Here is a 27,404-nt window from a genome sequence, read left to right on the forward strand (position 1 = left end):
CCTGATCTGTTCTGGTCTGTTTCACAAACGAGGAACAACAGACAAGTACAGTTGAGCGAAAGGGTTACAGAGTCAGGCGTCATTCACTGCAGGAGCGCAATGGTTGTGAGGTAACATAAGCCTGAATAAGGGTGCTCAAGTAGGTGGGTGCAGAACCAGAGACAGCTTTGAGGTCAGAATTAGAGATTTGAATTTAATGTGGGCTGCAACAGGTAGCCAGTGGAGCTCGATGAGGAGCGGGGTAACATGTGACCTTTTGGGTTGGTTGTAGACCAGGCGTGCCGCTGCATTCTGGATCATCTGAAGAGGTTTCACTGTGCAGGCTGGAGGACGTTACAGTAATCTAGTCTTGAAATGACCACAGCTCGGGTCAGGAGTTGTTGAGTTAGGTAAGGCCTGATTTTTCTGATGTTGTAAAGTGCGAATCTCATGACACTTTCCATAAAGAGCAGGTCTAGACTGCACTCTTTATAATATTTACAGAGACTGAACAACTCCCAGGTAACAAAAACATAATGATTCTTATTGTCAGGTAATCATACATTCATGAAACCTAAATTTGACACACAGGACCTTTGAGGAATATAGAGAATCCATTGTCTATGTTTTGCTGTAAAGAGTATGTTAATAATATATGTAAACACGGAAGTAAAACAGGTTTGTAGTTTTCATTCTGCAAAACAAAACACACGCGTGGTGTGTGAATGTGAGCGGACCTCACACACATTGCTGCTGCTCTGCTCTCACGTTCAGACAGAAACACAAGGTCAAATTTGGTCTCGTCTTAACTCTGTGTTGTCATTTTCCCCATTGGTTTAATTTCCCGGGAAAATATTATGATAATGAGGTCACTCTCTGCCAATCCCGGCTGCTGCAAAGCGAGCTAGCCCCGCCTTCGATGACGCCAAATGAGAGGAAACTGTATAATGCCATAAAAGGAAAATACTCCCGCATGCGCAGTGGCTTGAGTTTTGTTTGAAGTGAACTGCTGCCTGGGACTGCCCTACAAGCTGCAAAGTCGCCAAGCATTTGATTTTAACAGTATATTTTCACATTCCCTCCGTCTGCTTTCAGTGCCTCTATGCATCGTAGAGACGATGTTAGGCCACCACTACCCAAATGCCGACAAGTCGCAACAACTGGTCAACTATGTGGAGGATTACCTGGAATGTGTGGAGTCCCTGCCTTTGGACATACAAAGAAATGTTTCCCTGCTTCGAGAAATTGATGCAAAGTATCAAGGTACTGTGTTTCCACCTTTCTATCGTTAATTGCAGGCTCGCTGTGTGAAAGTGGCAAACATTGACGGCAGTCTGACAGGGTGTGCTGAAATGGTGGAGCAGGCGCGAGCCTTGTGTTCCCATTTTACAAAAAGCGAGCGACCCTCGTTCATATCCACTTCCATAAACAGCAATGTGACGAGCACTAATGTGGAGAATCGTATTGTCGAGCCGAGTGTTCAATAAACAAGTCAGCCGTCCGTTCAGAGAGCACAGCCCGGATACACTCCGTCCTGCTCGGTGTGTGCCACCAAACTCAATGAAGGAAATAGTCAAATGAGATTTTCCCTTCTCCCGACAAACGTACACAGACATTATGACCGTGTACGGAATCTGTTATCAACACTTCGTGTTCAATGGCAAATTCGGCATCGGTATCATTTAAAAAATGCCACTGTGTAATCATAAAATCTGAACTTTTTCGATAGGTACACACTGCCGCCCACTACGTTGTTTCCGCGGAGGAATATCGTGCGACTAGCAGAAAAACAGTGAATAAACGTGAGCTTTTATTCGAGTTAAACGCTGCCTGGTGTGTTTAATGCATGCCGAAGCCCAGAGCGTGGAGCAGAGGTGTGTCGGAGAGCGTAAATTGTGTTCATTGAGGTGTGAACCCTTGCCATGACCATGGTTAACACAACACTGCCGTTTCTTAACGCAACAACAATCCTCATTGTTGCTTTATGTTGACGCAGGGTGAGCGGCGGCGTACAGCCCGCCTCGGCTCCGCGACGCTGCAGACAGTTTATATGGAGACACCGACAGCGTGAACGACGCTTTACATTTCGACTGTTTTAAAGCGTGATTAGACATCTCCGAGGGCTGGTACGGTGCCTGCCTGCCCCGCCGCTCCCGCTCCGAGCACCCCGTCGACTGTGAGCCGCAGAGCCGGATGGCTCTTCTTCTAGGCAGCCCCCCTTCCAACGTCTGACTGGCGTCATTTCCTGTAGGCAGGACCTGACTGCGGCTCAGCGCTGCTGCTTCACTGAGGCTTTACGGAAGTGGACATTGTTGACGTTGCGTTACTGACTCCTTCTGGATGTAGTCTTTAAAACACATTTTAAAAGTCCTCTTCCCTCCACTCTTTAATTAGACTTCCCTCTGCTCTCCATGTTTTCCAGAGTTGTGTGACTGTCACTGTCTTTTCAACACGTCACTCTCTTTATGACACTGTACTGTAATAGTGATGGGAAGTTCGTTTTTTTTAGGGAGTCAGATCATTTGACTCCCAGAAGGCTCTTCGTTTTTACCTTGGCTATTCAGCCAAATTTATTCATTTTGACCGTTTGACAATATTCAAAATATTCAAAAGTTAAAAAAAACATTTTCTATTATCAATAAATTGCTGTAGCCAATTGTTTTTCCTTGTAACTCTCTGAAACCATCCAATGAATGCACTAACTTGCTTTTAGAACCACTCTGCTACACAAAGCAGATAGAAACTCAAGCATAGAATTTTTTTTTTTTTTTTTAAAAGGTGACAGCTATTAACTATTGGATGCACAGTTTTCACCTGAAGGTTGTTTGTGGACCCTGCTCGATATGACAGCTTCACTTCTACAAATTCTGCATTCTGCCTTTGTGTTTTCGCAAATATTAAAATGCGTCCAAATGCTATTTCTTTTTCTACTGTCACTTATCTCATCTATCACATTCAGTTACTAGAGCACCGGCTCCCATCATTCACTTAAATGAGCAGGCTCTTTGAACTGGCTCGTTTTCGAACGTCACATCACTAGTCTTCAATGATCTGAAAAGTGTACCTTTAAGGTTTCCTGTTATTTCCTTTACTTTACTTCTTTCCTTACCTACTTTATTTTGAAAGTCTGATGTTAATTTGTCTGCTTTTGGTTTATTAATGTGATATTTCCCATTGACTAACTATTGTTGAACTGGCAAACATATAAGCATTGTGTGTATATATAAGCAGTGTATTTATTTGTTGGTTTGTTTAACAGGCACAGTGAACATTAATGTTACAGTTTCTTTTAGCCTCTGGACAGATGTTACAAAGTCGTGCTAAAAACAGAACATATGACTGAAATTACAAAGTTATTATGTTCATGTGTGAGCATGCAGAACAATAATATATAAAAACTAAAAAATAAAATATTAATGTTAGTAGAAACATAATTTTGCTGTTTGAGTTTTTAGGCACTGTTCAAAACATCCAACACAGAGGCTCATAATGCTAATGTACATACAAAACTATGAAGTAACATGTGGGATATCAATTTGAATAGATAAACAACAGCATTGTTGGACACAAACTGAAACATGCAAAGCAGAAGCACAGTTCCAAAAAGCATGCACGGTCTATATAACACGTCATGCTTGTGAGCTGAGACAGTACTATGAGTATTGTACAAACTGTACATTCTGAATGATTTTTGGGGGGGCATACACCTTGTATGTAACCTTTTGATAATGATGTAAATTTTTTGTAAGTTTCAAAATATTAAAAAAGGTAACTTAACAAACTATACACACAAATCATTGTTCAGGATAATTCAGACCAGAGGATCAATCAGACCATTTTTCTGCTTATTGACTCTGTGTCATTAATGATCATATACGTTTGTCCTTGCAGAGGTGCTGAAGGAGGTGGATGAGGTGTTTGAGAAGTACAAAGGTGAGCAGGATGCCGCTCAGAGAAAGCGCCTGCAGATCCAGCTGCAGAGAGCGCTCATCATCAGCCAGGAGCTGGGCGACGAGAAGATCCATGTGGTGACCCAGATGACGGAGCTGGTGGAGAACCGCTCCCGTCAGATGGATTCCCACTCCCTTTGCCTCCAGGAGCCAAACGAGGCAGAGCGTCTCACCACGGAACGACGCTCCAGCGTCCAAGATTCCCCAGCCCCTGAACGCACCTCAGCACGGCGCCCACGCCGGCAGCGTAACAGTGAGAGCCGCGACTCCAGCCACCCGTCAGCCAACGGCTCTCTGGTGGACGACCCCGTGGAGGAGCTGTCCATCCCTCCACCCAGAGAGAAGAAGTCAAAGTCCGCAAAGAAGAAGAAGCGCAAGGCCAAACAGGAGCGAGACGCCTCGCCAGTCGACTTTGCCATCGACCCCAACGAGCCCACTTACTGCCTCTGCGAGCAGGTGTCATACGGTGAGATGATTGGCTGTGACAACGACCAGTGCCCCATCGAGTGGTTCCACTTCTCCTGCGTGGGACTGACTTATAAGCCCAAGGGCAAGTGGTACTGCCCCAAATGCAGAGGGGACAACGAAAAGACCATGGACAAAAGCCTAGACAAAAACAGAAAAGACCGTCGGTCCAGGTAGTGACCCGTCTTCAGTCGGCCCTCTCCTCAGCCTGAGGGTTAGGACTATCAGCCGTAGTTGGTAACAGTACTTGTGATGTTGTAAGAGCACAATGGAATACCATTAGTAGCAGCGCTTCTTATTAATCAAGGACAAGTTGTGATTGAACTTGTGCTGTTACATCACTGATTGTTCCCACTGGCTATAAGTGTCCTGTAGTCTGTAGGGATGTCCAGCTGCTGCGAGAACCGCCAGCTTGAAGCGACCATCTTCCTGAAGTGTTTGTGAAACTTTTTTTATTTTGAAAAAATGAAAGCATCCTTTGGTTTACTGTCCTTTTTTGTTCTGGACGAAGCCTAATAATAAAAAAAGTTATTCATGCTCATGGTCATTATTTTCTTCAGTTTGGCCAAACAAACTTTTTTTTCTTTATTTTAACTTTTTTTCTGTACTTAATTATTTGAAATGGATGTCTGTCTCTATACAATAATGGCTTGTAGAGAATAACCTGTATTATGTTTACAAGAGGTTGATATTTAATTGAGGAGATGATTGTTGATGGGACACTGGAAAAGGATGTCATGTTTGTGGGGAATTAATGTTTTCACTGGTTCACTATCACTATTGTGTAAATTTCTTTTTATATTCATTAAAACAAACTATAGTCATTCAGTTATATTTAGTATTTGTTCTCCATAATGAAGGATGCAACAAGGCTTCTGAAACAAGCCAGTACAGTCTGCTGTGCTTTAAGAGACGTCAGACTATTGACTGATAATAAAAAATGGACGATGTGAAGCCAAAGCAGTTCAACCCCCCCCCTGGTGGCTGGCTGCAGTACAGGTCATAAAGCCCCTCCCCTCCATGTTAGCAGATAGGACACATGTCAAACTAAAAAGTTACAGTACACATAGAATCCATTTTTCCCCAAAGATGGTTTCTGTCATTGATGTTTGTTCAAGTGTTCATTTCTCTTGTAAGTTTGGTTTTAATGATTGGTTTGATGTTATGATTGACAGCTGAGCCCTGCTCGAGATTGAGCAGATAGGGTGTACGGGCGGGACCTTGATACTGCAGCCCAAAGTCGGACCACAGCTGCTGCTACACAGAGTCTGGCTCCAAATTATGTCATCAGCACAAGATGACATCAGCTGTATCTGAGAGATTTTAACTTCTCTTTGTCCAGGGTGAAAAATCTGATCATTTCCTGCTTCTCACCGAAGACTGACAATGAAAAGTCTTTACAAAAGAAGTTCATAACCTGCAGTTTATGCGTACCTGAGGGTGAGAAAGGCTCAGCTGGAAAGATAGAATATTTCTATAACTATATAACTCTGATCTAATCAGTCAAACACAGAGCAGATCTGTAGCATCAAAAATCTTTAAACACACTTTAGCTTTCATTGAACATAAACATAAGAGATGTTTCATAAGATTTCAAAATAAAAGTTTATTATTATTGACATAAATATAACACGCATAGCTAAAATGTCCAAAATACTTGAGTACAGCACTTGTTATTGTTTGTACTTTCTACAACTTAGACAGTGTTAAAATGATCCTGACACACTGATCATCAGTAATTAGAATCCAGTAATAGAATGATATGATTTTGCAGAATAAATACTTAATTTTGGAGGCTACAATATACTAAGAGTTGTCTGTAATATTTACGTCTACACTCAGGTCTGCAGCTCACAGTGGAGCTAACTTCTAAAACTTATTTGAGTATTTTCCCTCAGATCCAGTGAATATGTCATGCACACATTTGTAGAATCAGTTTACTGAAAATCCATGGACATAATACATTTATCACATCCATGTTTGACACATAGGACATCTCTGTCAGTTCACTGTTTGAATGTATCTCGAATGTATAAATAAATTAATAACGCACATTGCATGATAATTGTTGGACATAATGCAGATAAAAGTGAGTTGGCAGTGTGATGGTGTGTCAGCACAACATTACTCCAATGAATCAGTCTTTCTTCTAAATCCTCATGTCATGTCATTTTGTTTCTCTTCTGTCATGTAGCACAGTCCATGTTCTCTGATGTCTGTCTGTCCATCACGAGCCCTCCTCTTCCTCACTGCTGCTGGACTCTCCAAACAGGTCTCTGTCTGTGGAGGCTGGAGTTTCCGAGCTGACAGTCCTGAATGTGGACCTGACGCTGATGAGGGCAGGGCTGTGGCTGAGGCCGAGCAGAACGCAAGTCTCGCGTCCATGAAGTGGCATCATGCAGCGTACGTGAGCGTCCATGGAGAGTACGGACAGGACGGTGCACGCCTCGAGGTCCCACAGGCTCAGCTGTCCTGGATTATTAAAGCGACATAAGAAGTCACATGAACGCATTGTGCTGTGTCTGATATAACAGTGGAAATAAGAATGTGTCCTCAGGTAGTGATGTGCATAGTTTGTACCTTGACTAGTCTTTAGTGGATTGATTTGTGGTTATTGATGGTGACTGATACACATCCCAGAGTTCCACATATATTGACATATTAATGACTACTGGTCATACCAGTCACACTTTAAGTGGCGAACTGTGCCCCAGCTTCTATGTGGTGAGTGTAGTGTAGTGAACAGCTGCAATTTGCTTTATGAAGAAAGCTGTCAAGAGATGATTTATTTTCTCTGAATGTCACAAACACTCTAAAATAACTCTCCAAATAATCCAGAACTCTGCAGTCAGGATAGTAACATGCTCTAAGTCCACAAGCCATGTAACACTCTTGCTGATGCAGCTTCACAGGCTATTAGTTGCCCAGAGAATCCACTTTAAAATCCTCCAAGGCCCTACATGAACATGCTTCCACTTACCTCTCTGACCTCCTTGAGAACTACCCGCTTACGCACTACTCCTCGGCTAGTCGGCCCAGAATACTTAAGATGAATCTATCTATGATGTAATAAGTAGCCTGTATTAGTTACAGCCTACTGTATTTAGCAAATTTGACATTTACATCACTGAAATGATGTTTTATTTAATAAATTTAAGATCAGTTGAAACAGACACGGACGAGCCACAGCTTAATGGATTTGCCGTACCTGTTTCACACAGGTGAATACGTTTCTCCTCACTCAACAAATCTCCAAATTGCGTGAAGGTGGGAGTCTGGGAACACTGTGGTTACTATTTCAGTGGTGAAATCAGTGGAAACAGACGTGCTGCTTATCTTGACAGGTAAGACTAACACAATATGGATACATAAAATATTTGAATACATAACGATGTGATCACAGGTCTCTTCATGCAGCCAGGAATAGAAATCAGAGAAGAGTTACTGCACACTTATTTATAATTAGAATAAAATATTACAATAAAGTTAGAATTTACTTCAGCCTCTAGCATGATTTTTTCTTTATTTAAAATGTGGGCCAATCAAACCTTTAATGTGGTCAGTTTCAAATATAATAAATCAAAACAGCACATGAATGGGCTGTTTCATTAAATGAAATTAGCTGTATACACCAGCCTGTACTGATTACACTCGCTCCAAAGTGTGAAAACACGCTGTAATGTGGCACCTTAATGTGAAAGAGCCTCGAGGAAACAGATGGGGTTTTTTTAGCACCACAGTGTGAAGACAAACACGCGCCTCATCTAAATCTTTCAATCCATTTCTAGGTGCCAGTGTTTGCTACCTGACAGCAGGATGGCTTTGGCTCCTCCCTCTGTCACATACACCTTGCTGGAGATGTCTATGCTCAGGTTCCCATAGCCACTGATGCTCCTGTACGTTCTCTGGGTGGGATCCCACACTTTGAGCCTATCAGACACAACACACACACAGAAAACATTTTCACATCCAGACATTTGTCTTCTCTATCACCTCCGACAACAAGGAGGTGTTTGGACTGTGGTGTGTGAAGTTATAGAAGGTGACCCCTCTACAAGGCTTTGACATTTAAGTGAATATAAATCTGCAATCAAATGGCAGCTTGGTATATGTACAATACAAGCTCACAAAAGCAAACCACCTTCCAGTCGGAGAAGAGGAAGAAACTTTTTTCTGAGCTTTTTACTGCATCTCACTCTACAGGTGAGAGGTCAGTCAGTCGTCATCACATGACATCACATCATGATCCACTGAGGAAAGACTGTGAGACGCGTTCAGGAATGAACTTTCATGTTCAAAACAGTCTCCAGTGTTGATGTTTCTGAGACATTTAAGTTGTTGTATGGCGCACTGCAGCAGACCTGTGAACACAATCAACTGCTGTGTGGATTCATTATCTGAGTAAGTGTTGCTGAGGAGAACTAGAGTAGCATACAAAGTGTTCCCCTGATATATCAGCACCCTTTGAAGAAATGAAGACAGGGCACCTTATGGACAGTGTAAAATGACTGCAGTGAGTGACGGCTGAATCTCTGACTTTGTTTTATACTTCAAACTCAACAAAGAGGTGAAAATACAGCAGATCATTTTCACAATAAATAGCCTAAAAATAAATCTGAATTAGATCAGATGATGCTGTTGATGTGTATGAGATCAGATGTCTGACTGTCATAACTGAAGCAATAACAAGATGTGTATCCAGTTCTGTTGGAGACCTTTCATCCAGACAGCTTTCTGAATAGCACACAGTTAAATATAAGGATGCACATTAATACAGTCCATAAATAAAGTTCAGAGCTCCCTGAAGTTCAAAAGAGAGAACACTGTGTGCGGCAAATCTTTTCTGGTTTTACCTCTGATGGTTTGCCACTGCTCTGCTTTAACATTCTGTGATTTACAGAGTTAGTCTGTTAAAGCACCAGGTGAGTGTTGGGTTTTACATCGCTAGCACAAGAGCTTTAGGATGCCAGGTGGAGGAAGTTTTCAGGCCCGGTGGGGAGTGCTGGCATGAACAGCCTCTACGGATTTGTGGCAGAGTTGAAGAGGACGTTGACGCAAGAACCAAAGGAGACAGTGAGCGAGCAAGAAGCCGCCGGACAAGAGTAAATGTGGGACTGACTTTTAGTGGTTGGTGAGAGCTTGGTGAAATAAAAGGCTGAAAGACAGACGCTGAGCTGGGCTGACTGCTGCTGGACTAGTCAGTGATATTAGCTGCTGCTGGTTCTGGTTCTGGTTCTGGGCTGACTGCTGCTGGACTAGTCAGTAATATTAGCTGCTGCTGGGTCTGCTGCTGGGGACCTGGTTGATGATTGGCTGTTAGCAAAGTTGTCGAGTCTTTTTGATCAGAAGTAATGTAATCAGAACAAATACTCGAGTACAGCTGAACATGTTTACCACAGTGGGATTACACACAAAGAAAACCTTCCTTAGTGTTAAATATGACACAGTCATCTTAAGAGACAATATTAATGTGTCATAGTAATGCTCCCTAACAACCTCCCTTGTAACAACAAACATTATGTCAGTGTCTCTTGGTCTAACTGACAGTCAGGTGCAAATTGTCCTACAGCCTCATACAGATGACCAAAATGAAAACAACATTACAAAGCTTCTGAAAATAACATTGATGTTTGAAGCAACAAATCTTATTAATCAGTGAGACTACAGTCCTTCACCTTGAACAGTGATCATGATAAACATTATGCACATTGTTATTAAAGCTTTGCCTGTAAAGCAGGAGGCTGCTGGGCTGAACTGATCTGTCTGCAAGTCTTCTGTTCATCATAGCTCAGTGACACAGAAGCACTATTGCACGACAACAAATTTGAATATTTAAGTGTTGTGGAGAAATTGCTGAAGTCAAAGGTCAATGGTGAGGTCAGGAGTTCAGAAAGTGTTCAGGAGCCTCTGATGTCTTATGCTGTATTATTTATTGACGCTTGGCCAAGGAGAATTAGAGACACTCTCAAAGTTCATCAGAAGTGCCTGAGTCGGTCTCACATTCTGCCCAACTCATCCTGGTGGATCGACTTTAAACCCCAAATACTATACGCCCAGAATTAGTCAAAGAGAATGTTTTTACCCATGCAGGTGTTATTGTCAGCATATTCTAGTCTGGAGACACAGATGTCTGTTTACGCAGATTGGAACATCAACAAAAAGCTATCTATTATGTCTATGAAGGCAGCAATAGGTCTCTTTGACCCTGGACACCACAGTGTTGAGATAGACTGACACCTACTGTTCCCAACCAAAGCCAAACAACTAATACTGCTGAGGACCTCAAGGCCCACACGTGACCTCGTGTTACCTAAGGATAGAAAATTCCATAACATTATGAAAGCTGAACACATACCTGTTCGTACCTGTGACTCCAAAGACAACTCTGTCTGCATTGTCTGTGATAGCTACGCAGCAAACTCCAGCCTCATTCCTCAGCCTCTTCCTCACCTTAAAGAATTAGAGCAAACATAACATGAGGTCAGTTAGAAAACTGCTGTTCAAGCAAACTGGAACAAACAGTAACAACGCACCGTTCCCTCGTGCAGGTCCCACAGGGTGATGTAAGGGGTCCTCTGGTCATGGTTGTAGTGGGTCAGCACCAGGTAGCTGCCGGTGTGGGTCATGGCAGCAGTGTGGAGGCTCAGCTGTGATGGTTTATCCTCCAGGGTGTGGACGTGTTCCTGTGAGACCACGCTGAAGACGTTGAGGTGGTGTGCAAAGTAGGAGCACACCACCACCTAAAATAAAGGATGCAGACACAGTGAAACATGATGCAATCAAGACAATAACCTCAAAACAACAGCAGCAAGATTATACTGACATTATTATTCAAAATGAATTAACATGATCAACACATGAAGTCAAGTTAGTATTAAGTAGTAAGAAGGAAGGAAGGAGATTTTTCCTTGCCACTGTCGCCAAGTGCATGCTCATGGTGGGAATTTTTTGGTCTGTAAATAATATTCTAAAGAGATTTATTTAATATTCTCTGCAGATATGAGTTTAGATGAATTATCCTGTCCTCTGTGCATTGTTCTGTTGCTGTGCACCTGTTCGTCTCCACTGAGGAGGTACTGCTCTATACAGTTGTATTTCTCTCTCTCCAGCCTCCTCATGGCCTCCTTCTCCCTCTGTGCCTCTCTCTCCAGCCTCCTCATCTTTGCAGACTGGCTCTCTGTCCGAATGTCCCACGGCATCACTGCAAGAAAAGTTACTCAGAGCTACCTATCTGTCCTCTAATGAGATATTAGTGAAGGGTGATTAAACAGGAAGTTTTTTTATAGCAGCACAGCATCAAATATTTATTTTTTAAATTAAAGAAAGGAGTGATGATTTTAGAGCTTCCCAGCTTCAAAAATGCATCTGGAGCGTCTGAAAGGGCGACACATATTTACAGGTGTGATGTTAAACATCTGTCTATGTGTTGCTTCCTCTTACTATGACAACTTAAAGTCCTCATCAATGTCTCGGTGTGTTTGTCCCGGCTGTCCTCTGTCCTCCAGTGTCTGTCCAACACTGACACAAAGTGTTTTCAGTATGTTCAGCTATTCTTCATGCTATTTTACAGTTTGTCATTTCCTGATAAACCATAAAAACTTGTTGATGTCATCCTGCACTCGGGGGCGTGTACTAATTTTACATCCAATGAAACGCCTTCTCTCTTCTGACTGCTTCCTGTTTGACCCAGTTGATCTCTGTTCAGGCCTCACTGATTGCTGTACAAAGGCACAGCTTTAGAACTTTATTCAGACAGAATATATTTGCTGCTTTTCCCTCTGATGTCCTCGACTGCTCAGCTTCAACTCTGTGATTTACACAGTTTAGCCTGCTAACTGCTAATTAACTGCTGAATCTGCTGTTAGCAGCTCAGCAGCCACACCTGACCAGGTACGAGCACTACCGAGGTGATCTACAGACCTACAGAGGAAAGACTGAAAGAGGCCTTTTTTAAAAAACTAAGCCATGTTAAGCTTTCTACTGAGCTTTCCACTGACGCAGATCAGAAGGTGTCCTTTGAGTCCCTAATAAAACATTATTTAAACATTATTCCGGGTGATTTATTTTGAGACTGAACAGATGGTGGTCTTGTCTCACTTTTCTGCAGTGACATCAGATTCATTTGAAAGAATCAAGACATAAAATCCTACACAAAGTGTCTCTGAGGAGTCGGTCCAGGATGGAATTTGGATTCACGGATAAGATTAGAATTAAAATGAGGTTGGTGTAAAGACTAAAGGGGTGTTGAATAGGGTGAAGGAACAACTCAAATCTACCTTTACCACTGAGTGTCAAAGAATTTCCACCCACACTCTCCAGAACATGTTCTTAGCTGGTTCACTACAAGATCACCAATGCTTGCTATTGAAGGATTCAATGAATTAGGTAAAATGTGAATGTTGCTAAAGAGTCTGATGATCCATCATCATGTAGAAGATGATGAGGCAACTCACCTATCGTCTCTCTGTGTGCTGTCACGTCAGCCTGTAGGTCTTGAACAGTGCTGCTGATGCACACGGAGGACTCTCTCTGGGACGGTTTGATCTCATGTTTGATGGAGCCAGAGTCCAGATCCCAAAGGATCAGCTGACCTCTGCAACAACACCCAACGCAGAAACAGAAATGTGACTGGGATCCTGCTGAAATAGATTCAATACAATGAGAACATGTGACCATGATTACATTTCAATGAAATCTGTGTGAGGAATAAATCATCAATGTAAGGTGTCACAGGAAGCCTCAGATGAAACCGCTGCATGTCACACATGGAGCCCACCAACTTTTGTCTTCTTCATTTATTGATTTTCAAGACATTTTTCACTCTTACCTGTATTTCACAGAGGAGCTCACCTGGTCTCTGACAGGCCCAGAAGAGTCCGTCCCTCTTCCAGAAGACGGTACTCATGCTGAAGACAGGGAATAACTGTGATCCCTGTCTGTCTCCTCACATAACTCCTCTTAATCAAATCATACACCAGAAGAGTCTGTGAGGGCAGACATGACGTATCAGTGTCACCATGACTGTACGGTACTGAACACATGAGCAGATGAATGAGGGTCAGCGAGAGTCTGACCTGGAATCTGCTGCCTTTGCTGCTTCTGTCTGTCAGGATGTAAAGTTTGAAGTCACGTGCGAGCACCACATCGGTGCTGCCGTAGAGGCCATGCTCCACCCTGACTGGCCGGCAGACGAAACGCCGCCTGCTCAGGTTCCACACATACACCGTCCCAGCTCTGATGGAGCGGCACACGGCGTACCTGCCAGCAGAGAGAGCCAGAGGGAGCCAGACTCCAGCAAAACAGACCACAACAGGAACACAGAGCCTACAGCGTGACTGTGAACAAGTACTGAGAACAGCTTCTGTTTACTGAGTTAATTAACACAACACAGCGCACAATTAAATATGCAGCTCTAATCACCATTCAGAGGTCTGTTTATTTAAAGTTCATCAGCACATGGTTATTCGTCATTAATAATTATCGAGAAACTGATCATTAAAAATGTCTTTTTAAAAATGCTTCTTTATTACCCAATGACATCATTTCACTCCACTTTCCCAGTGATCTGGTTGGTCAGTGGTCAGGCTGTGGTTAAGTTTGGGTGTGTGCCATGTGGGTCAGCCAGTCCCAGCAGTCATTGTAGTATTTGTATGCAGCCCAAAGGTGCAGTCACTTAACAAAAGCGGCCAACAATGAGCACAGGAAAAGGAAGTGATGTCACCTGTCTGATGTGGATAAATAATAAATACTGTGATTGAGTCAGGTGTAATATTCTATTTAGCGAGGCGGTGATGGTGTGTCAGCGTACCTTGGGGTTTTCCCCATGGGGATGACCTCCTGTGTACCGTCACTCCTCAGCTTGTGGATGTTGTAGGTCAGAGTCTGGTCAGTGATCCTGGAGGTCAGATCCCACAGGTGGAGGTACTTCTGTCCGCTGCAGATCCCCAGGCAGAAACGCAGGTCAAAACACAGGCCTGGAGGAAAAGTTAAAGATCTCTAAGAATTCTCTTAATTCTGATAATAACAGTTATTATTTAAATATTTTTTATTCTTATTATATCTTTTGACACTATTTAATTGAACAAACTGAAGGAGCTCACAGAAATATGTGACAAATACATTCAATTGAAAGGAAAAGTTAGTTTGTACTCGTGACTACACCCAGCTGTGGTGTAGTATGGTCCAATAGTAGCTACACTGTGCCCCTCTCTCTGTATAGTGTAGAGTAGGAAGCTCTGAATGGATGGATAGTGATGGCAACCTCCATGGCTGTGAAGCCAAACCAAATGCAGAAGTGCTAAAAACTGCAGTTCCTCAAACAGCCACTTGAGGTTGGCTCCAGAAGTGAGTCAGTCTCTATAAGCCCATACCATAAGTAACATGGCAGGCAGACAACATGCTATGGTAACATGTTTAGTCAATGTTACAAAGCTATCATTGGACAATTGCTCATAAGGGGAGGGACTTATCAAACCCTAAACTACCTCCAGGTATCTTGAAAACAAACCTCTGGTCAGTACTGCAGGGAAACGAGCGATATGTTTGTGGTCCTCCGTCTCCAGATCCCAAGTGACCAGCTCTGTGATGCCAGTACAAGGGCAGGGGCAGAAGGCCACAGCATGAGTCCCCGCCTGGTTCACGGTGACCTGGGAAATGTAGTCCTGGCTACAGCCCAATATAGAGCGCAGGTAGAGGAAGGAGACAGTGCTGAAGAGTTCGATGTGAACGATTTCACCGTCCCTCTTGTATGGGTATCTGACACAGACAGAGTACAAGGTGGGTGGGAAGAGGAAAGTGTGTCACAATGAAGTCCAGGAACATCTCAAGAGAGACACAGCAGGTTTTATCTTGTCATTCAACTCCTTCTACTTTGTACACAGTGCAGATGTAAATTCACAGAGAGCTGCTGGATTTTATAACAAATACTTTAGCCTGCAGTATGTTTCTGGTGTTAGTGTACCTGCAGAAGAGCAGCAGGTAGTCTTCAGTCATCTCCACAGCTTGCATGGAGGCAGCACCATGCTGAGCAGACAGGACACACAGCACACTGCCCACTCTGGCACTGAATACTGCTGCCTCACCACCAGACCTCCATCACAGAGAAGAACAAGTATGAAACAAAAATTATTTAGAATTCAGGCAGGATTTATCACACTGAAGTATTTCATTTATTATTTGTCATGAGACTCAACAATTGACTCTTCAGTACACGATTTAAAGCACCAGTGTGCAGAAATTATTAGTATCTAGTGACGTGGTTGCCAATTGATTGCAACCCCTCACCTCACCCTTTTCTACTTAGCGTGAAGCTACAGTGGAATGCACGTGAAAGGCCCTATGATGGCCGAGTCACTGGAGGTCTGTGATTATAAAAGGCTCATTCTGAGTAACAAAAACTGAATGAATGTTATTTTCAGGTGAATAAACGCTAATGGATGAGTTATGAAGATTATATTCCATTTCTGCCAGATTCTGAGAATAGAGACAACTAAATTTGACACATTTCACTGGAACATTGCAGATGATTTGCAGCAAAGGATTTCCACTTCTGGTAAATTTGAAGACTTTATCGCTGCTGTGAGAACGTTCATTTACCACTGACACACTGAAGAGAGAGAAGTGTAAATGAGCAGATTATTACCCTGTCGTCTTGTATTACCAGCAGAAAACAGTGACCTAGTTTGTTGTTTACCTGATACCTCCTCCTGTCGGGTGTGAAGGAATGACTCCTGTGCTAATTACTCTGAAAGCATCCATGCCACTGCTTTTAATGCACTTTTAATTAGATGGCAACAGAATGAAGAAAAACTTGTATTGTCTTCCTGTCGTCCCCTGACCATCAGTATCATTCATCTACGTGACAGGAGCTGAAGCATGAAGGCATCACCGCCGTGCCACATTACATAGGTGAGGCACACAAGGAGTGGACGGTCTTAATAATTCACAGCTGTTTTCAAACCCGGTGGTGAAATTTGTCTGGAGACTATAGATGCCTGATTTCACAGCTTGTTAACAAAGGCAGGGATATGTGATATTATTTAAGAATAAGGTCACTCGAGTCGACACTTGTGACTCATGCATTTTGAATGTGATGCTGCTGAGTTCACCATCTTCTGCCATTTATAGTGACCTACTGGGATGTGGCCTGCTGAGTAGATGGGTTTGTGATACAACAAATAAGGCTGATATTATTGCAGTTATTATTTTTGCTACTGTACATATTGTCTCTCTCTCTCTCTAAACTATGATCCATGATCCACTATGAGTCAGGGTATCTGCCTCTTCCTTGCCACTGTCAGTGTTTTCTCATGGCGGGAATTGTTGGGTCTCTGTAAATAATATTATAAAGAGTATAGTCTAAACCTGTTCTACATGGAAAGTGTCACGAGAACTTTTGTTATTATTTGGCACTATATAACTAAAACTGAGGGCAGCACAGTGCTGCAATGGTTAGCACTGTCGCCTCATAGCAAGAACGTTCCTTGTTTAGACCAGTGGTGCCTTTTAGCCTTTCTGTTTGCATGTTTTCCCCGTGCCTGTGTGGGTTCTCTCCAGTCCAAAGACATGAACCGTATCAGGTAAATTGGTCATAGGTGTAAATGTGAATGTGAATGGTTGATTATACCCTGTGATGAACTGGGCACTTGTCCAGGGTGTACCCTGTTCTCACCTAAAGTCAGCTGGGATAGGCTCCCACCCTGACCCTGATGAGGGTAAATGGTTACAGATAATGGATGGATTGGATGGATGGATAGATGGCAAGAACAGCAGATATATATCCTAATGCAGTCCCCGCTTGCCCTCAGTGGCCAGCCAACCAGCAGATTATGTCTACATGTTTTCGTCTTCCCCTAAAGTTTCTACATTCTGGACTGATATTTTTGATGGTTACACAAAGATCTTCAAGAGAATAGTCTCTCCCAACCGTCTGTGCCATTTTTGGTTTTGTACCACAGTCATGTTCCATTAAAGGCAAGGCTTGAGAAGTTAAGGCCTTTACTTCCTTAATCGCTAGAAAGATCATCCTGCTTTGCTGGAAGCAGCAGTCTCCACCTAGCTTCACAAGATGGACAACAGACAATATGTATATAATAAAGTTGTAAATGAGACTTGAGGGTGGCTTCATGGGAGGGAATAGAATTCATGTGTTGATTGGACAGCAATTAGTAGTGTAAAGGTATTCTGTATACATTTGTATATGATTAGGTTGAAATAAATTGAGGTTGAAATCATCGAGGTGTTCATTTTCAACCAAATTTCTTTTCTTCTACTGTCTCCATAATACCGTTGAGAGAATTTCTGAGTTGATAGAAACACCTGAGGGTGTGGGCTGGGGGAGTTGCCCTGTGTTCTGACAGGCCAGGTCTGTCCTGACTCTTTGGCGGGGCTTGCTGGAGTTGGAAGCAGTCTGATTAGATGTTCTGCAGATCCTCAGGGCTTAAAGAACTACTGTTACCTCCGCTGCATGTTACACTTTAACTGTGTGTTTAACTGTGACAATGTGCATTTTTATTCTAATAAAAAGACACAACATCAATCAAAATTTAGGCAGCTACAGTATAATTGTCCTAAGATATGACCTGATTCTGTGAAGTGCAATGTATTTTAGTCTTGAGGTTCTTTCAGACAGCAAGTATTTGTGCCACCACCTCCACTGTTTCCAATACAAACACAGGCATCAGGCACAGGGTATCTTCAATATGTTTAAGATATGGCGCAGTCCTGACTCTGACCTGTAGGCAAAGAGGACGTAGTCTTTGATGGAGTTGTTGGACAGCAGAATGGAGCGGTCTCTGTGGATCGCCTCACGCTCCATGGAAATGTTAACATGGTGCAGCAGAGAGCAGGATGAGGCCAGGTCAAAAACCTGACACACAACACACACACACACATTTACCTCAGGCATGACTTCTATCAGACTTTTATAACTTTAACAAACATACAAGGGTCTCTTATTAAAGTTTCTAGTTTTGGACACTTAATGATGCAGCAGAACAAGAAAACATTACCCTATTATCACCTTATCTGATCACTCAGCAGATACAGAGCTACATTAGCTACATTTTTCAAGACCAATTTTTACTCCTTTTAACTCTGTTTTGATCTCCACCAACTCCTGAAAAAATATTTGACCTTTCAGCTACAAAACCCTCTCAGCATTCACCAGCTAGTCTATAACGCCACCAGTACCTTGACTCGATGACTTCCATCGTAGAAAACCACCAGCAGCTGACCGTCGCAAGTCGTGGTGACTACGGGAACGTCCACTGAATCACTCTCTGAATACACAACTCGCCCAGATTCAACCTCTCTCACCTTAAACACAGCCACAGGTAAAATTCATTTCAATTTTGCAGCAACAAACTTTCCGGTCAACTCTCTACTATAGTTTGTTATAACACTGTAGTACAAACTTTCTTAGTTCAGCTGAATTTGATATTTTTTTTGGCTTTTTCAAGCTTTATTTGATAGAGACAGCTGAAGAGTGACAGGAATTGGGGAGAGAGAGATGTAGAATGACATGCAGGAAAGAGCCACAGGTTGGACTCAAACCCTGGGCTTCCACAGCAAGGACTGAGCCTTCGTACATGGGGCAGCTGCTCTACCAACTGAGCTAAACACCGCCCCAGCTCAGGTGAATTTTAGTTCATTTAAACCAAGCAGAAAAACAAAATTTAGTCGAACCTGCAGACTTTGTCCCATGTGGATGATAAGCATTCTGTCATCCAGACTCAGGGTTATTGAATCTCCAACAACTCCCCCCACTGGATCCAGACTCCTGATGATCCGCCTATGCTCCAGATCCCAAAACCTCAGGCTTCCATCTGATTCACTGGTGACACCCAAGGGTCCTCTGTGGCCCCCTCCCAGGGCAGTCACATTGGTCATGTGACCTGATTAGTGAACACATATTTAATTTAATTATTTCTTTTTTGACACCCTCAATCTTGATTTGTGTAAGGAGAAACACTGACCAAATAGATATCTCAGGGAGAGCAACAGGGGACTAACTAACCGGCAATAGATGTGTGTACAGAATAGTATAACATAGCAAAGTTATATACAGTTAGGGTGATGAGGAGGACAGTTTATGTGTGACGTGATACCTGCCAGCGGGGTGTGTTGGAGGCCTCCTGGTGGCAGCAAAAAGGTGGAAGAAGGAAGCAACACAGTGAGGGTGGACTGCATACACTGGGCCAGTAGAGCATGGAGGTAGCTGAACTTCAACCGGTCACCTGGGTCAGAAACATAGCTTTATGATCAGCAGATATTCATGTAATGTAGCACAACTGAACAACTGAGCACAACTTACTGAAGCTGATACAAAAACCTCTGGAAAAAATGTTAGGTAAAAATCCCAAGTGATTGATTATCAGATCCACTTTGCAGGGGTGAAACTAACATGTTTCCCTGCTGGCATGCTGGCTAGTGGTTATCTTGCCAGTTCAAGGTTCAAGGAGTTTTATTTGTCATTTCAATGTTAAACATGGGATGGAATGAAATTAGTTTTCCCTGGTCCCAGAGCAGCCCACTGTCAAAGTATAAAATAGAATAGATTTAGCTAACTATGTATATAAAGAAACATAAAATATACAAAATAGGAGATGGAGGATAGTTACGGTAGTTTTGGTTTCTATGTGGAGTATGACATCAGACAATAGATGGGTTCCAAGATTGCTCATTCGGAATTCAGCTATCCATGTGAGTAGTCACTATGTCACCAACTTCTTGCACAATATAAATTTTAAGAAGACGCATGGTAGCTTGGGCTCAGGAAGTAGAGCACTGTCCACTAAACAGAAGGTGTTTCGATCCCCGGCTCCTCCAGTCAGCATAGTGAAGTGTAATTGGACAAGATACTGAAACCCAAGTCAGTGTGTTCTGTAAGTGTGTGTGAATGGGATTAGCTCCCTCTGATTAACAATCGACATGGCAGCCAATGCCATCAGCATATCAGTGTGTGCATGGATGGGAGAAGGTGATATGTAGTGTAAAAAATACCTTGAGTGGTCAGAAGACTAGAAAGGCGCTTTAAAAAGTACAGTCAGTGACTTGCTGTTCCAAATGCTTGTGGGACCAGGTTATCTTTACGGCATCTTTATGCACTACAGTGCAAATAAATATGGATAATCATAAATTTTTATATTATAGAGGCACATATAGTATGGGATATGACATACAAATTAGATTCTTTCAAAGGATACCTTTAGCAACAGGACGGTCCTCAATAATCATTTGTCCCAGTCGACCCGCAAGTTGGGAGGCCAGCTGACAGGGATCCTGCAGCAGAACTGCTCTGGACATTTCCAGAGCACCCAAAAGTACCTTCACATCCTCCAGCTCCCTAAGGAGAGAAGGTGGTGGGTGGGGGGGTTACACACTGTAGGCACAGAGGAATGGGGATGGCCTTATGTAGTGGAGAGAGCTTTCTTAAAACCGATTTCCTACTAATCCTCAGGAATAGAGAAGGCCACAACAAAACACAAGTGGCACGAAGAAGAAGACACTCAACAAGTACCAGATATTACAAGTAGTTCAGAGCTTCAGGAGGAATCAGAATTCCTTGTCATCAGCTGCACAGGCAAAATGTCTCCTATATCTGAAATACCACCTTTAAGGAACACACCTCCTGCCCTTAAGAATCCCCATGACAACAGTAAGAAGAGGAGATGGAGAATAGATAGAAACATGATTTGTTAAGGACATCTTCTTTCTGTCCCCTGAAAGGACCTACTTGTCTGGCAGCACAGCCTTGTTTAGGTCCTCCTCGATGTCCAGGACAGATAGACCCCAGGCCTTATGTAGCAGGAACTCATAGTTGAACATGCATTCAGACAGTAAGGGCAGGATTTGACCTGAGTGGACCAGGTGGAAGGGCAACCCGCGAAGCTTCCTCAGATTGAATCTGTAACTTTTAGTCATACCTTCACCTTCCTCATCCAGTGTCCATGCCAAAGGCTGAAATATATGTGCATGTTGCGACTTGGCTCTGTAGTAGTCTGCGTAGTCTGCGTGCAAAGCCATGCGAGAATCGTCTGTTTTTAAATAACGGTTTATGCACACATGGGTCAGCTTAGAATGTGTCCAGCGGTACACCCAAGTCCCGTCTGTCCTGACCTCAGTTAGGTGACAACCAAGGTTACGTTTCAGTCGAGCCCATAAGACATAGGGGATCCTCGGGTGGCTGGAAGAGGAGTAACATGAGGTCACTTCCTGAAGCACCTTCTCATCTTTGGCTAGAAGGTCCATTAACTCCTGATGACGGACATAAACATGTTTTATCAGAATTTCAAAATGATTCACTTCACATACAAGTATTTCTTGCTTTTTGCATTCCTGTTTTCTTAACAAATGAGATTCATAGTGTTAATTAGCACTGAGGGTATTTTAAAATGTAGTTTAAAAGTAGCTAGCTGTTTCCGCTGTCTTTTATTGCAATATGTTTTAAATCCCGTCTGCATCAGAAGCATAACAATGTGGACAAAGGACAGCATGCAGCAGATCTTGGGCGCAGCATGGGACCGAGAACTGAGCCTTGTGGCACACCACATATTAAAGAAGATGGTAATGTGGCTCCAATTCAATGTAATCCAACTCCTGACTAATGTTTGAGTGTAATCCCATCAAAGACAAAGATCTGATCTGCATTAGCCTGAAAGCTATAAACGTTCACTGTAATAAATGTTCACTGTAATAAATGTTCACTGTAATAAATGTTCACTGTAATAAACGTTCACTGTAACAAATGTTCACTGTAACAAACGTTCACTGTAATAAATGTTCACTGTAATAAATGTTCACTGTAATAAATGCCGTATCTCAAGCAAGAGTGAAGTATCTACAAGCTGACTTTTATTGTGCATTGAGTTTCGCTGAGAGTGATTAATGATCAGGTGTATGCACAATTTCTAGTTAAATGTATTTCCCACCTGTTCAGTGACACCCCAACGTGAGATGCATATCAGAGATGCAACCCTTTTTACCAGCTGCTTCCCCAGCTCTCTCTCCAAGCGAGCCAGCATGCTGAGGTAAAGACCCTCCAGGCTAGCTGGAAGGCTGAGGCTGGCCTGAGGGGAGTAAGAGGTCCAGAGTTTGCTCTCAGAGTAAGCTGTTGCCAGGTACAGAGGACAGGGACAACCCAGACAGGCCTGGACCAGGAGGTGCCACTGCTGCTCCTGCAGACGCCGCTGGTCAGTCCACAGCTTGGTCTTTAATGCAGCTGTGATGTCATCAGGACTGAGAGGAGGGAGGGACAGAACTGTGGGATGGGCCGACTGTTGGAAGAAGGTGAGAGAGAGAGAAGTGTCAGCTATAAATCACAGTGTTACATGTATCGTTTTAATATACATGGTTAAATATATGAGGACGCCATTTATAGTTTCTAGGAGCACAGAAACATACAGCTGTGCAGTCTCCTTCCACAAAACATCCAAGTAACTGGATGCCAGTCAGACATACACAGAGACGGAGAGACAGAAATCAGCCACACAGAAGGAAAGATGGAGTTTAGACAGGAAGAAGTTGTCAAAATTAACAGCAAATAGGAATCCATTTCATATTCTTTTCCGTGATGGGCACCACCCAACTTCCTCATGATCCTGCCTCCAGTTAATACAAGTAAATGGTGTCAGTAGAGATAGTAGCCAAGCTGAGCTGTTTGCATTGAGTAAATTGAAAAAAAAAATTTCTTGCTGGAGTCAAACAGAAGCCCTCAGTGCCAGTGCCTCTGGCGTAAAGCTGGAATTATACTTATCTGCCTGCAAATATAAAGACAGAAGCGTGCTATGGGTATCTATATTGCAGCTAATTCAGAATGCTGCTGCACGTGTACTGACAGGAACCAATATCGGAGATAACATTTCATTTTGGCTTCTGTGCATTGGATACATGTAAAATAGTACCATCATGGTGGAATTGTTGGGTCTCTGTAAATAATATTATAAAGAGTACGGTCTAGACCTGCTCTGTATGGAAAGTGTCATGAGATAACTTTTCTAATGAATTGGCGCTATATAAATAAAATAGAACTGAATTATAGATCTGAGGCACCGTTGCTAGGATGAATGTGACACTTGCTACAGAGATAAAAAAATTACTTGTGGTACTAATAACAGCAGCAACTGTTCATTCTGGCAATCACACAAAGATTTATCAATTTACTTCCTCCTTATAGTTGCTCCAGTGAACTTGTGGAAACACCTGGAAGACCAGTTACAAAACAGTAAGGCCTTGAACTAGCCAGTTCCAAAGTGCCTTGGAAAACACTTTCTGTGCTCTAAATGTTCGTCTGCAGCTTAAAGAAATGGGTTTCCATCAGCAGCCAGCAGCACACCGTATGTCCACTGAATGCTCAAGTTCAAGTTACACATGCTGTAACTATTTCTTGATGAACAGCAGTTTATACATCCGCACAGTATCACCCAATATAGTGCTCTACTAACAGTTCCAATTCTGGCAACCTCATTGTTAAGACAAAGCTCTGGAGAGCTAAGCACAGTAGCCACAGCTGACCACAACTTTTATTTGTACATTTCTGTTTGATCACATTAAACTAGGTGAGCTTTAGAAGTGTTAGGCTGAAAGACAGTCAGGTTAAGAGTTCCATCAGTTCAGCTTTACTGACCTGCAGAGTCTGAGTGCAGGGGGAGTCTGTGGTTGCAGAGAGGAGGAGGTGGACGTTTGGCGGTAGAGGGGTTGAGATCCAGGAGAGGTCCGCACCATGTTCCTCAGACAGCTCATCTAAACCGTCCAGCAAGACCACCAGGGGCCTCTCTGCTTCCACCAGGCCCAACAAAGAGTGGAACTCATTGATCAGCTGAGGGAGGCTCTAGAGGAGGATCAACATGTATTCTGGGTAATGTTTGTTTCAGGACACAGATCAAAAGTAGGACTTTCCCAGTCTTGGTCAGTTCTGTGAGCTATGATGAAGGTGAGATGGTGCAGTACCTCTGACAGCTGTGTGTGAGGACAGTAGGCTTCAGCGAGCTGGACACAAAGACTCTGCAGGACCAGACGAATATTCCTGCTCTCTCCAGTGACGCCAGTGAAGTGTACCAGTACCTTCACAGCTCTGAGCCAATGAAAACAGAATGACTTCATCAGTGATGGTCAGATGGTTCATTTATATTATTTGCTTTGCACTTGTATATTATCTAAATATAGTTTTCTTCTTTTTCTATATCTGTCTCTGTAAATCTCTATGTTGAACAGCACAAATGAAAACACTATAATGATCCTCTGCTCTACTCGCATTGGCAACTCACCCAGGGAGCCAAGATGGTGCTAGCTGTGCTACTGCGGCCATGATGGTGCTCTTTCCCCAGCCTGGTGGTCCCAGCAGGAGGATGGGTCTGGTTCTTGACTGCTCCACTGCCCTCTTCACATCAGCTAAGAAAGTCTGCCTCAGAGTACAGCCCTTCCACCTGAGGGATAGAGGGAAATCTCACTGGGGTTAAGCCAGAAGGTGTCTGGAAATACAGTTAAGAACTACGTTCTGTTCAGTGGTGAGTAGTCTTGTTGGATAGTTGTAGATTAGTCAGATGCTTCTTTGCTTTAAGCTCAAATTCACACCACTGACTAACAGCAAACCACGACCGCTAACTGAACTATAAGAGTGCTGATATATGATAATATATACTCCAAATAATTTTTAGGCCAAAATGCAGTAGCACTAATGAGCTCAGTGTGCTTCCACTACACAGTAACCAGGTTTATGCATTCAATATTAATACAGCCAATTTGTTTGCCCAAACCCAACAGAGAAAATGAATGCAGTCATTTTGAGTTCATTAGTACTATTACATAAATCTCATTACTTGCTTCACATTAAGTTTGTTAGTTAAATTATATTAAAACTATGTAATTCAAATCAAATCAAATCAAATCAATTTTATTTGTATAGCCCAAAGTCACAAAGTACATTTGCCTCAGAGGGCTTTACAATCTGTACAGGGAGTGACACCCTCTGTCCTTAGACCCTCGGTTTGAGTGAGGAAAAACTTGCCCACAAAAACCCTTTAACAGGGAAAAAATGTGGAAGAAACCTCAGGAAGAGCCACAGAGGAGGGATCCCTCTCCCAGGACGGACAGACGTGCAATAGATGTCACGTGTACAGGACAAATCAACACAAACATATTGTACAATGACTGATAAAATGACAATGAATTATAATGAATGATAAAAATGATTACAGTAATAGATATGGTAGTAATAATGACAGTAATAATATATGTAGTGGGCGTCATGCAGGATCACAGCAGCAGCCACGATCCACGAGAACCTGCTGGACGACAGAGCACAGAAACTCCAGGGAAGTTTAGTCAGTAACATGCATTAAAATGTCCAACTTCACAGCAGAAATAAACATGTTTACAGCCTGGTACAAAAAACTGTTTTGTCTCTGTAGCTAATTTCCCCGTTCATGACAACTGTACTGAGGGTGAATTTATATACAACTCACCTGTTCACATTATATTAAGGCTTAAAGTTATGCAGAATTAACAGCATGGACACTTTGATTGACAGGTGGGTGCTGTTATTTATGGCTTATTCGAGCATCCAGGCATCATTCAGTCTTCCTCGGCTCAACTTTTTGATTAGCCGGGAGGCAGTAAGAGGCAGTACAGCCAACATGGCCACAGATTCTGAGCTGAATGGCTCTTCAGAAACCTATGGGTGATGTCACGCATGCACTGTCCATTCTTTATACTGTTAGTGGATTCAATACGAAGCTTACATTCAAATCAATCAACTGTAAATCTACTGTAATCCTCCTTTATTAAGCACCACCCTCTGGGAGGCGCTACAGGTCTCTCCGTTCCAGAACCAGTAAGCTCAGGAACAGCTTCAGTCACCCTGCTAAACTCTGACCTACAGCCTCATGGACTGAACTCTTTCTCCCCACACTCTCCATCCCTGACTCCCCCCTCCTGATGTTCTCCAACTGTAAATATCTACAGTGTAGTCATTTCAAGCTGTTTAATCTGTGTATGATGTTAGCTATATTTAATCACTTGTATTCACAGCTGCACTATTACTGTTAATACTGTAAATATATATTTATATATATTATATTTCATACTGAAACAATATATCTCAGCTTAATTAACTTATACTGTATAATTACACATAAAATGATATTTATACTCCAAATACTGTTTCTACACAAGCTGTAATATCTTATCAATCTGTCCATACTGTTAACACTGTATGTATCTAACGTATCTAACATATTTATATATACTTGTACATATGTTCATACTCTGCACTTTAATGCCTTTTTGCACTTTGTTAGATACTAAACTGTATTTTATTGTGTCAGTACTTGTACTTTGTGCCAGTGATAATAAAGTTGAATCTAATCTAATCAAATTATTAAGGTTATAGTGCTGTTGTTGTACAGGAGTGCATTTTATTAAAAGAGGTTTATAATATTTTGGCCCTCTCATGTATGTTCATTTTGGTGGCCAAAATATTAGAAACACCTCTGCATTATAGTGCAGTCCAATTTAACAAACTACAACCTGGAGATAATAGTTTAATTAATATGTCTGTTAATACAGTATAAGCTTCATAAAAGTAGAATTTATGGCAGAGTTGTTTGTGTTGTATTGTATTGGATCACACTGGATCGTACAAGTGGACCTTGTAAAGTGGCCAGTTGGTGTAGCTTCTCCTTCACACTAGGGAGGAGAGGGTTAAACGAAAGCTTGCAGTCAGCAACTGCACCACTAGATGTCACTAAACCCTACACAACGGTGCTTTAAACAAGTATTGTAGCAATTTTTCATTTCAAGTTGAAGGACTTAAGATTGGTTTTGAAAAAAGAAGAGTCAAAATGAAAGCAGCAGAGGCTGAGATATTGTGACGTCTTGATCCTATGTGTCAAAAATGGATCCCACGTTTCCCATAATGCAACTTTTTATGAGTTACTCTTTGCCTCATTGTTCATTGTTTTTTTGTTTTGTCTTGTTTTAAAGGAGTTATTAAAGTTCAAAAGTGTGAAAAAT

General features: G+C 42.5%; 2 protein-coding genes across 3 annotated transcripts in view; one reads left to right on the forward strand and one right to left on the reverse strand.

The window, feature by feature from the left end:
- Positions 1 to 947: 947 nt before the first annotated feature.
- Positions 948 to 5,219, forward strand: ing2 (inhibitor of growth family, member 2). The gene is made up of 2 exons (XM_010751535.3): positions 948 to 1,242; positions 3,871 to 5,219. The coding sequence occupies exons 1-2, from the start codon at positions 1,098 to 1,100 to the stop codon at positions 4,569 to 4,571; spliced, it is 846 nt and encodes a 281-aa protein (XP_010749837.1). The 5' UTR covers positions 948 to 1,097; the 3' UTR covers positions 4,572 to 5,219.
- Positions 5,220 to 5,362: 143 nt separating this feature from the next.
- The window catches only part of LOC109137463 (uncharacterized), a 29,484-nt gene continuing 7,442 nt past the window's right edge, over positions 5,363 to 27,404 (reverse strand). The window contains exons 12-32 of one of the 2 annotated variants that reach the window (XM_027288098.1): positions 24,659 to 24,817; positions 24,342 to 24,465; positions 24,019 to 24,222; positions 22,325 to 22,669; positions 21,130 to 21,650; positions 20,600 to 20,739; positions 19,502 to 19,630; positions 19,080 to 19,288; positions 18,585 to 18,710; positions 18,128 to 18,261; positions 15,355 to 15,483; positions 14,902 to 15,149; positions 14,203 to 14,368; positions 13,469 to 13,652; positions 13,245 to 13,378; positions 12,848 to 12,987; positions 11,447 to 11,595; positions 10,928 to 11,134; positions 10,750 to 10,844; positions 8,200 to 8,324; positions 5,363 to 6,866 (exon numbers count right to left, since the gene is read on the reverse strand). In XM_027288098.1, coding sequence (XP_027143899.1) covers positions 6,622 to 6,866; positions 8,200 to 8,324; positions 10,750 to 10,844; positions 10,928 to 11,134; positions 11,447 to 11,595; positions 12,848 to 12,987; positions 13,245 to 13,378; positions 13,469 to 13,652; positions 14,203 to 14,368; positions 14,902 to 15,149; positions 15,355 to 15,483; positions 18,128 to 18,261; positions 18,585 to 18,710; positions 19,080 to 19,288; positions 19,502 to 19,630; positions 20,600 to 20,739; positions 21,130 to 21,650; positions 22,325 to 22,669; positions 24,019 to 24,222; positions 24,342 to 24,465; positions 24,659 to 24,817 — 3,913 coding nt within the window. In that variant the 3' untranslated portion in view covers positions 5,363 to 6,621. The remainder of the gene's footprint in view (positions 6,867 to 8,199; positions 8,325 to 10,749; positions 10,845 to 10,927; positions 11,135 to 11,446; positions 11,596 to 12,847; positions 12,988 to 13,244; positions 13,379 to 13,468; positions 13,653 to 14,202; positions 14,369 to 14,901; positions 15,150 to 15,354; positions 15,484 to 18,127; positions 18,262 to 18,584; positions 18,711 to 19,079; positions 19,289 to 19,501; positions 19,631 to 20,599; positions 20,740 to 21,129; positions 21,651 to 22,324; positions 22,670 to 24,018; positions 24,223 to 24,341; positions 24,466 to 24,658; positions 24,818 to 27,404) is intronic. The other variant, XR_003463760.1, reaches the window with a different exon arrangement.

The sequence above is a fragment of the Larimichthys crocea genome, chromosome XIV (genome assembly GCF_000972845.2).
Source record: "Larimichthys crocea isolate SSNF chromosome XIV, L_crocea_2.0, whole genome shotgun sequence".
NCBI lineage: Eukaryota > Metazoa > Chordata > Actinopteri > Sciaenidae > Larimichthys > Larimichthys crocea.